The sequence below is a fragment of the Canis lupus genome, chromosome 35 (assembly GCF_048164855.1).
Source record: "Canis lupus baileyi chromosome 35, mCanLup2.hap1, whole genome shotgun sequence".
Lineage (NCBI taxonomy): Eukaryota > Metazoa > Chordata > Mammalia > Carnivora > Canidae > Canis > Canis lupus.
In genome coordinates, this window is record NC_132872.1 from 6,547,470 (window position 1) to 6,563,936 (window position 16,467).

At 38.4% G+C, this 16,467-nt stretch overlaps 1 protein-coding gene across 8 annotated transcripts in view; it reads left to right on the forward strand.

Moving 5' to 3' along the window:
• Positions 1-4,848: 4,848 nt before the first annotated feature.
• Positions 4,849-16,467, forward strand: part of POLQ (DNA polymerase theta) — a 123,954-nt gene continuing 112,335 nt past the window's right edge. For 6 of the 8 annotated variants that reach the window (XR_012024597.1, XM_072812539.1, XM_072812538.1 and 3 more), the window contains exons 1-6: positions 4,849-5,146; positions 5,821-6,000; positions 8,522-8,652; positions 10,069-10,225; positions 11,849-11,957; positions 14,420-14,639. Coding sequence is in view for 7 of the 8 variants with exons in the window: in XM_072812539.1 (XP_072668640.1) it covers positions 4,969-5,146; positions 5,821-6,000; positions 8,522-8,652; positions 10,069-10,225; positions 11,849-11,957; positions 14,420-14,639 (975 nt within the window). In the remaining variant the exon portion in view is untranslated. Of the gene's footprint in view, positions 5,147-5,820; positions 6,001-6,128; positions 8,653-9,424; positions 9,525-10,068; positions 10,226-11,848; positions 11,958-14,419; positions 14,640-16,467 lie in introns of those variants that run through there. The other 2 variants (XM_072812542.1, XM_072812541.1) reach the window with 2 other exon arrangements.

The window sequence follows — 16,467 nt, forward strand, 5'->3', positions numbered from 1 at the left end:
CCAGTATCCAGAACTGTGGGAAAAAAAATTTCTGTTATCTCTGTATTTTGTTATAGCAGCCTGAACTAAAACATCTCCACCTCGACAATATGTCACTTGCCTTAGAAAATGGTCCAATCCAAGTCATATCCTTCAGAGATTTTCCATCATGTTCTGAGTCTGGCAGAAAATGAGAGACTCATGACACAAACCAAAAAAACCCCACCCTTGCTTTGCCCTTGCAGGTGAGGTGATACAGGAGAGGAATATCTGTGTGTCTTTGTCCTTTCCAGTTGCCATCGATATAATCCAGGATGTGCACACCATCAAAATATGCAGTGTAGATGTGATCTTTGTAAATTGGTCCCACTTTGGGAAAGAATGAGATGGAATCAGAAATATATTTATTTAACAATTCATGCTTAAAATATTGTATAATATATAATAAAAAATACACGTAAGTACACCTATGAATCATTTTAATAGCCATTTTATTAACCTAAGAACTACAGGGAAGTGTAAGGTCCCCTTTATCATAGAAGTCTTTCCATGGAGGATTCTCAGTTTATTAAAAATAAATTTTACATTGTATTATGCACAGGTGTATACTACTTTCATAGTGATTTAATGTAAACAGAAAGGGAAGAGGGAAAAATTAAAAAAAAAAGAAAGGGAAGAGGAGAAAAGCAAATACAGTAAAAATGAGGAGAGAGAATTAGGGAAAGAGGCCATGGGGAAATGCAAAAAGAAGACAGGAGAACAAATTCACCCCTGTGAGGCCTGCATCCTCTCCCCTACACCAGAGCAGTTGGTCATAAGTCAATCTACACTCATCTTTCCTATTTGCTGCTGTTGATTTGGCAAAGATTTCATTTAAATAAGAACAGGAGTAGGGTTGAGGGTATGAAAGAAAAAACAAAGTAGCAACTAGGGAAGTCCTGAGAATCTACATGGGCTGATTTAAAAACTGTACACTCCAAGACTGAGATGGCAGACCTGGAGTTCTTGCTTGGGTGTGACCTGACTCCCTGCCCCCATCCCTACCAAACCAATCAGGATATTGTTTCACCAGGCTTCTTTTGATAACTTTTCTCCAGCAGATCACTCACCCATTTCCCTGTCTAATCAAATACTATTTCTACTCCAAAAATCACTTCCTTAGGATTCCCAGTTTTACTGCTTGTCCAACTCTTCCTCATAGCATCCACTTGGTGTTTACTACACAAGCCAGCAACAGTATTGCCATGAGAGGAGTGGGAGCATCGCCTATATATAAATTTGGAAGTTACAGGTTTGTGTTCTTACATATCCTAGTAATTTTGTCTCAGGTATTCACAATTTAGTTTTACCACCTTTAAGTTGGCTTTCTCATGTGTTAACCTAGACCTTTGAGGTTATTTCAATTTTGCTTCCATCCCCATCCATAGCAAGCTATTTCGACTAGTTCTTTGGGACACTGTGGAGAAGTAGGTCTTTTCCAGAGTTTCTTATTGATTTAAGCCTTTTATTAAAACTTTCTAATTGAAGCCACTGAATTCAAAGTCTGCAGCACCCCTTGGATAACCAAAGGTTCTCAATTCCAGCAACATTTTAGGAACACTTGGGGAGTTTTAAGACCTACCAGTGCCTAGGGCCTATCCCAGACCAATTACATCAGAATTTCTAGGTGTAGGACAGTAGTTTTAAAGTTTTCCAGGATATTCTAATGTGTAGCCACTGAACTTGTTCAGTTTAGAACCACCGAACTTCAAACAGAAAATCCTCTTAATTAGTATCTCCTTTATTCTGAGCACATTAGCTCCAATTAGCACCATTTACATCTCATTTCTGAGCTTGTATATTTTCTAGTTATTTCTTTTTCTTTTTTTCTTTTTCTTTTTTTCAAATTACCTCCATTTATGTGAGAAGCATAGAATTTATTTAGTTTGGGTAGATGATTTTGTTTTAGTCAATTGACAAATGTAGTTTCCATAAATTTTATTTTTCTGTATAACCTCTGCAATTTCAATGGAAAAAAATCACTATTATCTGTGCAAACATATTAAAATAATCCAGCGACAAATTTGAATGTACATCTATTGTTATTTGAGTTTCCTTTGCTTCTGTTTGCAGCAATATTAGACTGAACAAGAAACCACTTCTAGTACAGCACACTTTTCTTAAAATGCTGGATGTTATGTAAAAAATATACTTAAAAAATTCATGACTAGACTGGTAAAATCAAAGAATTCCTTGTAGGGCAGAAATGTCAATCAAATAATTAAACATTGTAAAAGAGTAAGTGAAGCACTGGAACCAAAGTTTACCATAGTGATATCTTCGGATCCCTGGTAGTCTAGAGTGCGGACTTTAATGGATTATGTATTCTGGGGGATAGGAGTCTGGGACTCCTAACAGGTGAGAGGTAAGATCTAAACTATAAAAAGCGGGCAGCCCTGGATGGCTCAGCGGTTTAGCACCACCTTCAGCCCAGGGTGTGATCCTGGAGTCCTGGAATCGAGTCCCATGTTGGGCTTCCTGCATGGAGCCTGCTTCTCCCTCTGCCTCTTCTCCCTCTGCCTGTGTCTCTGCCTCTCTCTCTGTCTCTCTCTGTCTCTCTCTGTCTCTCTCTCTCTCTCTCAGTGTCTCTATGAATAAATAAATAAAATCTTTAAAAAAAAAACTATAAAAAGCCAAAACTCAAGAAGGGCAGCACCCTTAGTAAGTAAAGCAGAGAAATATCTGGTCTGCAGATTGAAGTGATAAGGCTGGAAGCCCATCCAAATATGGCTCTGAGTGTCTCAGGTCATTTTACTACTTCTTTATCTTTACAAAACATCAACTCAGAGATTAAAGTGGCCCAGAATTGGTACGTCTCCCAGGTAACTGGCAGAAATATGTGCAAATATTTTTTTTTCTGGAAGACTTTATTTATTTATTTTAAATAAACCCTTATTTTTAAGTAAACACAGTGGGGCTCAAACTCATGACTGGGAGATCAAGAGTCACATGTTCCACCAACTATGTCAGCCAGGCATCCCCTCTGGAAGATTTTAACTCAGATCTTGAAGAATTACAAATAAAAATAAAATCCCAAGGAACACAAGCTCAGACACAATTAAAAGATGGGGAATACTTCTGGCATAGTAGCATTGATTATTACAATATCTGTTACCATAACAAAATTTTAAAATATTTTGGAAAAGTAGCTTTCTTTTCTCTACTTTTCTGAGTTTTTTTTTTTTAATTAGAAACAGATGTTGCATGTTTGAAATAAACTGTAAATTTGAAAATATTCTCTAGACTTCTTACTGGGATGACAGTAACTATTCCTTACATTTTATTCCTAATTATGTTCCTCATTTGATCATAGTTCACCTAATAAAAATAGTGTGAGGGATCCCTGGGTGGAGCAGCGCTTTGGCGCCTGCCTTTGGCCCAGGGTGCGATCCTGGAGACCCGGGATCGAATCCCACGTCAGGCTCCCTGCATGGAGCCTGCTTCTCCCTCTGCCTATGTCTCTGCCTCTTTCTCTCTGTGACTATCATAAAAAAAATAGTGTGAGATCTGTGAGATTTTTTTTTTAGTTTATTTTCCCTTAAGATGCAAGATTTACATGGGAAGCAATATCAGAACGTTTAAATATCACTTCCTTCCAATAGTAATTATTATGTGGAGGGCACTGTTCTAATGCACTCTATACATAATGACTTATTTAGTAAGTCACATGGCTCACTGTTATTATTAATATTATTAATAACTACGTGGTTTACTATATTATGCCTATCATATACACACAAGAAAGGAAGCACAAAGGGCTTAAGCAAGTTGCCCAAAATCATACAGCTATTAAGTCTTCAAACCCGGCCTGTTGGCTCCAGATGTGCACTCTTGACTTGTATGCTGTACTGCATCTCAGAAAGTTCTTGCACGACTACAATGTAAATTAGGAGTCCTCACTCTCCCTTGATCTCAGTGTTCATTTCTGCCTGAACACTACTAGTACAATTTAAAATTATTAATGTGTCTCCTTCTCTATATTCTTTCTCTTTTTTTAAAAAAAAAATTAAAGATTTTATTTATTTATTCATGAGAGACACACAGAGAGAGGCAGAGACACAGGCAGAGGGAGAAGCAGGCTCCATGCAGGGAGCCCGACGTGGGCCTCGATCCCAGGACCCCGGGGTCACGCCCTGGGCCAAAGGCAGGTGCGCCAACCACTGAGCCACCCGGGCGTCCCTATTCTTTCCCTTTGAGAGCAGGACCCATTTCATGCCATTTCCCTTCCATCTACCCTGATGGCCAGTACACAGAAGGTGCTCAATAAATGGTCGAAGAACGCAGGAAAACCGCATAAAAGAGGACGAGGAAAAATGTTTCCTCCACGGAGCAATGTCTCCATCTTGTGGAATTTTTAGAACATTGCCATTCGAAAACATTTTAAAAATGAAGACCCTCGTTTTTTTGCAGAATTAATTCCCAAATGCTATCTCCCAGACTTGTGCTGTGGGGATTTGCACCATAATCTGCAATATATATATATATATTTTTTTTAAATACCAATACGTTAAGAAGAGTCACATCCCTGAGCTACCTATTACGGGCAACGCATTGTATGGAGTCAGCAAATCTTGCTATTCAAACCAGAAATGGACAAAAAAGAAGGTGCTTAGGCCAGGCTGATGACAAGTTCGGGCCATACCTACAGAGCCGTCCGCCCCCCGGCTCGGTCCGCGTCCCTCGTTCTAGGCGCATCCCGGGCCCACCTGCCAACAAGGCGACAGGCGGGAGGTCCGAGACGCCGGCGAGGGCCGCTCCTTCCCCACGACTCTATGGTTCTCAGGGGACTCTCAGCCCCGAGCGCTCTATGGTTCCGGCGTGGGCTGGGAGGCCGGAGTTTGAAAGCCGTGGCGGGAAGATGGCGGCCGCACCTGCCGCGGGGCCGGGTTGCTCCGGAGCGGGAGGACGCTGCGGCTGTCGCTTTCCCTGAATCGCCAAGAAGACTTCGCGATGAACCCTCCGCGCCGGAGTGGGAAGCGGCGGCGTTCAGCCTCAGGCTCGGACTCCGTGTCTGGGAGCGGCGGTGACGGCAGTGACGGCCTCCTGGCCCCCCGCGGACCGGTGCTCAGCCCACCCCCGGGCCTGGGACGCCGCTGCGGGGACCGCAGGCGGCTGGCCGCCGCTGCAGGTACTCCCGGGCCCTCCGGGGGCCGCGGGCCGCAGGGCTAGCGGTTACCGTCCGCGGCTTGCGTGATTGCACAGCCCCCTGGGCGTCTACTCCCGTTCCCGGCTTGTGACTGGCCTGCTGCGGCCGGTCTCTAAGTTAGGCTATGGACGTGCGTAGTGGGCGACAGCCCGGTGATGCTATTCAAGCGTCGTGTGGGTCTTTGGAGCTCTACGGAGACGACTTCCTAGTTGGCCAACTCTCATCACCTGTGTGTGTGTGCCGGGGAGGCTCCCGCCTAATGGCGCCCGGTGCTCCTTGCAGATCCCTCCATTGGAAGTGCTTTATGTCACCATCTGCGTTATCTGGCCTCGGCCCCACACGGAGGTATTTCAGAATACAGTGGAAGACTGACCGCCGAAGTCCTATATTAGAATTAGGTTCAACTATTTTCTTTTTTAGTTTTTTTTTTTTTTTAAGATTTTATTATTTTATTTATTCATGACAGACACACACACACACACACGCACAGAGGCAGAGACACAGGCAGAGGGAGAAGCAAGCTCCATGCAGGGAGCCAGACGTGGGACTCGATCCCGGGTCTCCAGGATCACACCCCGGGCTGAAGGCGGCGCCAAACCGCTGGGCCACCCGGGCTGCCAGGTTCAACTATTAATTACCTTTTCCTTTCCTGAAAGGGGAATGCAGGCAGACGGTTGCTGACGATGGAACAGACCAGCTGCTGTTGGCCAACTGGGGACTGCCCGTAGCGGTGCTGGAGAAGTATCACAGTTACGGCGTAAAAAGGATGTTTGAGTGGCAGGCAGAGTGCCTTTTGCTTGGACAAGTGCTGGAAGGAAAGAATTTGGTCTATTCAGGTATTCAAGTTTGTGCAGATTAATTTCTGTACTATTTTTTAAAGGCATGAATATTAAAGGATACTCTGGAGGTAGTTAAGTAGTTTATTTATTTTTTTATTTTTTTACTTTTTATTTACTTATGATAGGCACACAGTGAGAGAGAGAGAGGCAGAGACACAGGCAGAGGGAGATGCAGGCTCCATGCACCGGGAGCCCGACGTGGGATTCGATCCTGAATCTTCAGGATCGCGCCCTGGGCCAAAGGCAGGCGCCAAACCGCTGCGCCACCCAGGGATCCCAGTTAAGTAGTTTAAAAGGTAGTAGTTAGGAGGTGGTTTTAAAAAGCGGATGAAACAGTACTTTATAACTAGAGAAAGTCTTAAAATCTGAAAAATAGAGTCTCATCGTATGCATGTTAAGATTATGCAAAATTCCATTATATTGGTGGGAGTGGGGAGCAAAAACGAAATTTATTATTTATTTTACTTATTCATGAGAGACAGAGAGAGAGAGAAGCACAGACACAGGCAGAGGGAGAAGCAGGGGGGAGAAAGAGAGAGAAGCACAGACACAGGCAGGGGGAGAAGCAGGCTCCATGCAGGGAGCCCGACGTGGGACTCGATCCCAGGTCTCCAGGACCACGCCCTGGGCCGAAGGCGGGGCTAAACCGCTGCCCAAACACAATTTAAAGAGAGCTGTTCTGCTTGCCATTCCTCTCAACAGACATGTCCCAGGATGAAGTTGCAAGGGAGATAGAAATCTGCTCTTCTTCCAATTGATCTTAGTTGTGCTTTACAATATTTGAACATTCTACGTTATATATTTATACATTGACCTGCTTATACAGGGTTGTATACATGAAACCATAATTTACCTTAGAGAAGACTTCTATAGGCTTTCGAGGTCAACTCTAACAAAATTCATACTTTTTAACCTTTTTACTGTACTGACTTTGGAACTTATCTTTTGATAAGATGCACTTTTCATCAGTTTTTTCTGAAGTTGTGAGTCATCCAGATTTTTCGTTATGGCTCAGCAAATAGACAGTTATCCTTAGGTATAAGGGTTCAGGCTGTGAAGTCAGATTGCTTGGGTTTGAAAACTGTAACACTTGCTGCCTGTGGTAATTCATAGAGAGCGTATTAATAGAAAGCATGGGAGAGTGCTTAGAACAGTTCTTGGCATGTAGAAAGTACATAGTAGGTGCTAACTGGTGTCAGTGGTAGAATGGCCTGACCATTTCAACTGCTTAAACCAGAACCTGAGCACCATTCATCCTCTGGTCACCGGCTTACATTACTCACTAAGTCCAATGTGTATTATCCCAGATATCTTGTTTTTTGTTTTTTTTTTTTTCTTAAGATTTTTCATTTGAGAGAGAAAGAGCACATGCTTGGGAGCAGGGGTAGGAGCAGAGGAAGAGGGAGAGAGAAGCAGATTCCTCTTTGAGTGTAGAGTCTGACGGGGGCTCAGTCTCACGACCTAGAGCTCATTACCTGAGCAGACATCAAGAATTGGAGGCCTCACTGACTGAGCCACACAAATATCTTTTTAGGTGCACTGCCTAGATTATCATTCCCTCCTTTTTTCTTGTGGGTTATATCAATATCTTCTAGATTATGCAACAGCCTTATAACTATTTTATTTATTTAATTTTTAAGATTGTATTTATTTATTCATGAGAGACATAGAGTCACAGGCAGAGGGAGAAAAGCAGGTTCCCTTTGGGGAGTCCAATGTGGGACTTGATCCCAGGACCCCGGGATCACAACCTCAGCCAAAGGCAGACGCTCAACCACTGAGCCACCCAGGCGTCCCTTATATATAGTTTATATTTTCTCTCTGGTTTTGTTCTGCCCCTGCACGCAGAGTTGTCTTTATGAAGTACAAATATGATCTTGCCACTCCTTTTCATAAAACTCACTAGTCACTCTACACTGCTTTCAGGCTAAATTCTAAACTCCTTATGTCATGGAATTATAAAATTCTTTTTCAGGTGACATGTTCACATTTCTTCTCTTAACTCCCCCTGGTTTTATTTCAAGCTTTCTAAATTACTGGCCTTTGAATGTACCAGGCTTTCCTCCAGGCCTTTGCACATGCTGATACTTTTGCTTGGCATTCCTTCCCCTTCCCTTCTTGTAAATTGTGTTTCCTTTCCATAAACTACGTTATAGCTCCTCTGCCTCAACTTTTATCATAGTTCCTACCACAATATATTAAGCTTGTTTATCTCCTTCCTCAAAGCAGGGCTTTTAAACATTCAGTATTTAATTGTTAGATACAAGCTAGGGACTTAGTATTCATTATTTATTGTTCATGAAAGGATTTGTTTATTCTCTGTTTTCAGTGGGAGGCTATCTATAGCGCTGGTTTGAAGTCGGGCGTTTAAGTGAATAAAGTTTTCAGATGCTAGTAGGGGCCTTAATGATAGGTTACTTGAAGGCTCTGTGGTTACTGGATATAGTTTAAAACATTTATTAATGCAGTGTGTCAAATATTACTTCTTGTGGTAACCTTGTGGAATAACATGTTTTAGCTCCTACAAGTGCTGGGAAGACTCTCGTTGCTGAATTACTTATGTTGAAGCGGGTTTTAGAAATGCGGAAGAAAGCTTTGTTTATTTTGCCCTTTGTCTCTGTGGCTAAAGAGAAGAAATACTATCTTCAGGTAATGTTTTCATACTAAGAACATTGTTGTGATAGTACCTATTATTGGCAGCTGTGTTAGCAAAAGTTTCTTCTCTTGCATCCCGAAGTAGCTTTAAAAGTTGACCATTTATGAAGGGAAACTTTATTATCGTGTAAAGGAGAAAGAGTCATCAAATCAAACGAGTAATTGAAAATTGTGTTAAAGTTTATGAACTTTTCCTTAGGAAGCAAACAGAATACTTCAATTAGTATATAAACATATACATTAAGAATCAGCGTTTTAACTGAATAGTAGGGTTAGAGTAAGCATGGAAAGGAGAGAGTATTTAAGGAAACATCCTATTCTAAGTGAGGGCTATTTGGGAGTAGTTAAGGGAAGAATAAGATCCATTGGTGCTTAGGTAAAGCTTAAGGCCTATGGCCTATTTTTCTGCAAAGATGAATAATAACATTTTTCATTTGTGTGATACTCGCTGGTTTTTAAAGCATTTTTACAAATACAGTGTTTCATTAAATAGAATACATTTACCATTGTGATTTCACACAGTGAAAAAGTGTGTTGGAATGGCAAAACAATTGTACTGATAGTCCAAAAAAATCTGGGTTCTAGTCCCAGTTTTGCCATTAACTATGTCTTCAGACCAGGCACATAATCTCCTGGACCTCAGTATTTTCATTGGTAAAAATGAGGATTTTAACCCTAATACTTTGGGTTAACTCAATAACACTCAGAAACATTTTATTGAATGAACAGCTCTAAAGTTCTATGGTTCTATAAATCTTTTTAACAGTTATTTCAGAGGCCAAATAGCCAACAAAGCTGGTCCTACATGGTAACATCCTCTCAACTTAGACCAAAGTAATGATGAAAGGATCCTTTTTATTGAGAAGGTATGTTAGTTACAAGTTAAACTAAAAAAAAAAAAAAAAAAAAAAGGAAAATTAAAATCAAGGTCCCACTGCATTTGACTTATGAAAACTTCCACTGTATAAAAAAAATTGTGGGGATAATGAGAAATTTTTTTCATGAAATATAAATTTGTTTCTTAAAGTGTTATTTTTGTGTTTGAAAAAGGAACTAATTTCCTGCATGTTTATTAGATTAAAAATTTAGTGTTTATGGTAGTTTTTTCCAATTTTAATTTCTATAACTCTTGAAACTGCTTTATTAGTGCTATTGTTAAAATGGCATACTTGTATTTGACTCTGTCTTAACAGAAAATCTCTGTCCTGAGTTTTGTCAGTTCTAAACTTCATATTTTTAGTATATGATTCTAAAAAGAACCAGGGGGTTCTTTTAGGGTTACCTTTTAGGGTTGCTAGGAACAACCAACAGTAATCTAATAAATATCTTTAGAAACTTATGTCTGTGTTCTGGGATAGAACCAATCTACAATTTATGAATTTCAAAATTTTTCCTTTTTACTCAATTCAGAGTCTGTTTCAGGAAATAGGAATAAATGTGGATGGTTATATGGGCAGTACCTCTCCAACAGGGCATTTCTCTTCTTTGGATATTGCTGTCTGCACAATTGAGAGAGCCAATGGTCTGATCAATCGCCTCATTGAGGAAAATAAGATGGATCTATTGGGTAAGAAAAGTAGGAAGCAAACAGATATTTTCTGTTGCTATTTTTTCATGGAGTGGAGCTGTTATAATTTCTATATGTCCCATTTTTTTTTCTTAGTGTCTGTCATCTACTTATGCGTTGAGAATTGGCATCTGTAATGTTAGGAACTCTGTATTTTAAAAAAAAGTTTTATGTCCTACTTCCTGTTACTGACTATTTCCCTATATGTTTACACTTTACAAAACACAGAGGATATCCTTGAGCCCTCAAGTCATCTCTCATTGCTTCTTTTCTGTCTAAACTACCAAGAATAGAGGGAAGAATGCTGGGGCTGGTTCTGCCACATGCAGTTAGTATGTTTGTGTGTTCGTTATCATATTCTGGTGCTAGTATGTAGATTTGGCCTTTCCTAGGAGGTTACCATTTATCAGGGAAATGGTATGGAGCTATAGAAGCTGACATTTGAGTTTGAGACTGTAGGAAGATTTTCTATCTTAATGCTTTATTTATTTATTTTTTACTACTTAGGAAAGTCTATGTAGAGGTAGCAACAGGAAGAGAATGGTTGTAGCAACAACAGAAGCAGCAAGAATATCAGTTAGCTACTTACTGGAATCTGGTGGGCTTAAATGGTAAAGTTGGGTAGGGTAGGAGTAGGGAATGAAACCAAAGATTAGTAAGACATGGCTTTGCTCTCTAAAACTTAGAGAAATCACATTCATCAGTTCAAATCAGAATTTTCTTACTACCTGTGACCCTGTTGGATTTCAAATATCTTGAGGATTGCAATAAAATCTTATTAAGGGTGATATTCAATATACCTAGCACAGTATCTGCACAGAATTTTTTTGAATGACTGGGTGAATAAACTCTGAAATAACTTATCATGCCATATGATTTTGAGCTTACTGATGAGGAAAAGGAGCATCATGTGCCATTAGGATATAGGTCTGAAAGACCTTGATTTAGGTGGGGACGATTTGTCGGGGGGATACCAGTGCCTGTAAAAACCATGATCTTATGACTGTGTTTGAAGAAGACATTGGTTGGCATTAAATTTTCAGTAATTCTTGGGCACTATTCCAAGTGCACAGACTAGTTTGAGTCTCCCAAGTAGTGGAAAGGGGAATCTGGTATACAAAACATACTCCTGTTTTGTCGTAGGGTGACTCACTAGCCTATCATCATCAAACAAAAACATCTCTTAAAATCATTTCTTTCTTGTTGATTTGATTTTGTTTTTCTAAGCAAAGGATCAGTATGGTTACCCTGGCTTTTTCCCTCATAGAAAAGTCAGTACACTGAATAACTATCATAGATGTGTTTGATATCTCATTGTACTATATTTCTACAAGGTTGCCATTACTCAGATATTAATGAGAGGCAGTTTCCTCTAAGTTAGCTAATCATGGATTTTTAGATCCAGACTACCTTATAGTAGGACCACGTATGGTGCCTGAAATGTCTTGAAAAAGGATTGTCTGTTATGTGAAATCTGATTCTTGTTTTATGGTTAGAAATTTCTACCACTTGTAATATATTGTAGTAATGATAGCTTCTTACTATATAAGATACTGAGTTTAAAAAAAAATTTCTTGAAATTGTGAAATTTTGTAAAACCTAGTATCTGGACAATCTCTTTAGGAATGGTGGTTGTGGATGAATTGCATATGCTGGGAGACTCTCACCGAGGGTACCTGCTGGAACTTTTGCTCACTAAGATTTGCTATATTACTCACAAGTCAGCATCTTGGTGAGTACCTGAAATAAGTTCCTGAGTCCCTGAGATTCTAACTTGTGTTAAAACCTTAGCAAAAATGCATATGAAAAGTAAATATGAATTAAAGAAGAAGAGTAATACTTACTTAGAACAAATGCATGTACAGCAGTTCATTTTTGTTCTGAAAGAAGCACTTAAGGCTGAGAGTGATTTTAGATGATTTTGTAAACATTTTAAAATTTCTGATCACTACTTTTATGATAAAATTTTAAAAATTGAGTTTTTGTCAATTATACATCATTCTATTGCAGCAGTCAAGGATAATTTTGAAAAATAGCAGTTCTTCATCACCCCCTTCCCAGAGGCAACTACTTTAAACTCTTACAAAAAAATATAAATAAATAAATAAACTCTTACAGCTTTAAAAAAAATTTATTTACAGTGTTATCTCTGAATATAGCCACTTGAGTTTTTACTTTTACACATATTTGATTACTTACTATGAAAGATGAAGGTCTAGCTCTTTTTAAAATTCATTACTCATCCAACCCAATCTTCCCCCACCTGACTCCATAATCTCTCTTTGTCCTCTCACCATCATCGCTTCTTCAAATACTGTTATGTCGTGACTTTGTTCAGATCAATATTTAGTGTTATACTGTTATAACTATAAAATGCCTTTGCCAGCTGAGCCATGTAGTATATTATGATTACTTTTACTTTCTAAATAGCTTTTGTTTTCTCTGAAATTAATAAATGTCTTTGTTTGATGGCTTGATTTTTTTTATGTCCTTTTCACTGATTGATCCCACTTACGTAAATCTCCATCCAGTATGTTCTAACACATTTGCTGTTTTACCAAATTGATCTTGAAATTTCTCTAAAAGCCTTCTGAGTTTTTCTAATTGGGATAGGTGCATGAACTGCATGCATGTGCTGCACAGCACTTATTTTAGGATCTTTATCATTATCATTCATTTCTATTGCTTTTTACCTGAGTCAGAGTCCCCCTTTTTTGAATAGTATGCTTTTTTCTTGATTTACTTCCTCATTTTGGTGGTGAAATCTTCCAGGAAGTTCCACTTCATTTTAGTATATAGTCTATTATGCATAATTTTTGAAAGTTTGCATGCCTGAAATGTCTTATAATTATTTCATATTGTTCAGATATAGAAGTCAAGATTTTATATCTTTCTTCTTTAAAGTTTTTAAGACATTACTTCATTCTCTTGTTACTATTGAGAAATCCAGCACTTTGCTTATCCTTTGCCCATATAAAATTTTTTAATTCTCTCGGAGTTTTTAGGGGCTCCTTTTCTTTCTCAGTGTTGTGAAATTTCACACTGATGTGTCTTGGTGTTCTATTTTCCTTCATTATGCTGATTGCTCAATGGATTCTTTCAATCTGGAAGCTCTTACGTTTCGCTTTAGGGAGATTTAACATATCTTTTTCAGTATATGTGAAAGCATGGAGATAATTGTTTATATACCAAATCAGTAGCAATATAGAAAATATGATTGATGCAACTAGCAAATTTGACTTAATGGATGTACGTAGGAGAATTATCAAATAGAAGCAGAATATATGTTCTTTTCATTGAACATAGTAAAACTTCACTACACACTGGGCCATAAAGCAATATATTTTAAAGGATTTAAGTCACTTAAAATATAGTCTCTGAAAAATGGAATTAAACTAGAAATAAATATAGGAGAGGCATAACTAGAAAATGTCCACTGGGAATTGAGAAATACATTTTTACATTTTGGGGTCAAAAAAGTAATTGCAGTAGAAATTGGAAGATAGTTTGAATTGAAAGTATATCTCGTAACAAAACTTGTGAAATGCAGGTATGGTTTGAAAGGGAATTAATAGTATAAAATGCATATATTACTGAAGAAGAGAGACTGACAATGTATTATTCATCTCAAGAACATAGAGTAGTAAAATAATGCCACAGAAAGTAGAAAGAAAGAAGTAATAAAGACAAGAGCAAAAATTAATGAAAGAGGAAAGTTATTATCTGGAACATTCAAATAATTCTACAAATCAGGAAGAAAAAACCCATAGTATCAATTGGCAAGCACCTTCAACAGGCATTTGTAACATGGTATCCAAATGGTCCATAAACATGAAATGATGCTTAATCCCATTAGTAATCCAGGCAATGTAAACTACTTCTTCAAAGAGATAGTACCATACACCCTCCAAAATGGCTGACATTAAAAAGATTAGCAATACTAAGTGGTAACAAGATATGGAACAACAAAACACATTATGGATTATGGAGATACTTTGGTACAATCTCTTTGGAAAACAGCTTGACGTCAGTAAAATTGAAGATGATCTATAACCCAATAATCTTACTTCTAAGTATATACCTTAAAAGTGTATGAGTGTATATTCCCAAGGACATGACCAAGAATATTGGTAGCTCACTATTTGTAATTAATACTAAATATCTTTGAACATCATTTTCATTTGTTTTTCACAGCCAGGCAGATTTAGCCAGTCCTCTATCTAATGCCGTGCAGATTGTTGGCATGAGTGCTACTCTTCCCAATTTGGAGATTGTGGCTTCCTGGTTGAATGCTGAACTCTACCACACCAACTTTCGTCCTGTACCACTGTTAGAGTCCGTAAAAATTGGAAATTCTATATATGACTCTTCAATGAAACTTGTGAGGGAATTTCAGCCCAATCTGCAAGTAAAGGTAAGTCGGTATTTTTACATCACTACTCCCAGTACTTTGTATTTGATTGCATTTTCTAGCAAGTTAATATTTTTTTTGAGTTACATAAACTAGGGGTGGAAAGTAGTTGAATATGCCTTACGTATCCATTAGGATTGTTAATATTAAGGTAATGGTTTCATCTTAAATAATTGGTGGTGATGGTGCGAGAAGAAACGTAGTTGTGCCTTCAATTTAAATGATTGTCATTTCTAATAGGTATACTGAAAGATAACATAAATAATAAAAAATACCTAATTTTGTAGATTTTTCTTTTTAACTGGAAAAAGATTCCTTATGGCTTAGTTTACACTAAACACTGATGTGGAAAATTAACCTTTGTTAAGTAGTAGGTATACTATATAGTAAAGGAGAAGAACATTTTTGGAGTCAGAGCTACCTCTGATATATAATAGGGATACTTGATATGGCCAATGTTAGTTGAATCACAAAACCTGTCTGAATATATTATCTTCATCTGTACAATGGGATGTGATACTTATTGTAAGAATGAAGAATGGTTTTAAAAAATTGTCTGGTATCTAGGAAGTGCTTGATGAATGATAAATTCCCTCACACTCCCATAAATACACTTAAAAAATTTCAGTTCACAGTATTTTTTAAGTTTCATTCTTCAATGCTGATGTTAAAAAACTGACTCATCTGTGGAGTGGGGCATCTCTTTTGTGTAGAGCTGTGCCTCTGAATATGGTAACAGCTGGAGCTGGGAACAGGAATAAATTCATGTGTTTCAGTTCTCTCATAGATAGGCATTTGTAGCCTCTGTATGTCTGGCATGGAATCTTATTCCATTGCTTTGCTCTGTACCCCAAATATCACCATACTGTGCCTTGGTACCTCAGTAGAGAGATATATATATGTTATATATGCATATATATATATGTTTTACATATATATATGTAAACATATTGATTTACTCTTCTGTTAATCTTTTTCTGTTGCTATGTCTATGCCTCCACCCTGTTTGTATCACTTTCAGTTCTTACCTGGAGTATTGAAATAGTCTCTTAATTGAGTTCTCTGCTTCCTACCTTCTCCCTTTTCAGTCTTTGCTTAAATCAGGAGCTAGTGATCTATTTAACATGAACATCAGAACACATAACCATTATCTTCCCACACTTGAAATGGTTCCTTGTTGCATTTGGATTGAAAGCCAGCCTCTTTTTGGTAGCCTATAAGACCCTACATGATCTGTCCCCACCCCCTTAGTGCTCTGACCTCACCTACTGCTTTCCTTCTCATTCCCTTCACAGCTTCTTTGCTGTTTCATAATATGCCAAGAATCTTCCACTTCAGGTTCTTTCTTTCTGGAATGCTTTCCCCCCAGGCATCAGTATGGTTTAATCTTTCACCTTTGGACCTTTACTCAAAGTCCTTTTCTGAGACCTTCCTGGCCACCTTATCTAAATTATAGTGTCCTCACATTCCTGGCCCCTATTTTCCATTTTCTTTTTCTTTTTATTATTTTTAAAGATTTCTTTGTGTTTTACTTGTTTTTGTTATTATCTATCCCTTCCTACTAGCATAGTAACATTCTGAGGGCAGAGCTTTTTTTCTACTCTTATTCTTTATCCCCAGTATCTGGGACAATATCTGATACATAGTAAATGTTTGTTTATTGAATGAATGGATGGATGAATTAATTAAACCAGTTAAACACCTCTTCCAGTTTTGAGAGCTCACTGGACTATCACTGGGCATTTATATATGCTTTGTTCCGCCTGAGGTTTTTCCTCTGTCTGCCAGTTACCTTTCAGTGAAATAATGCCTCCTGAGACCCCTAACTCTG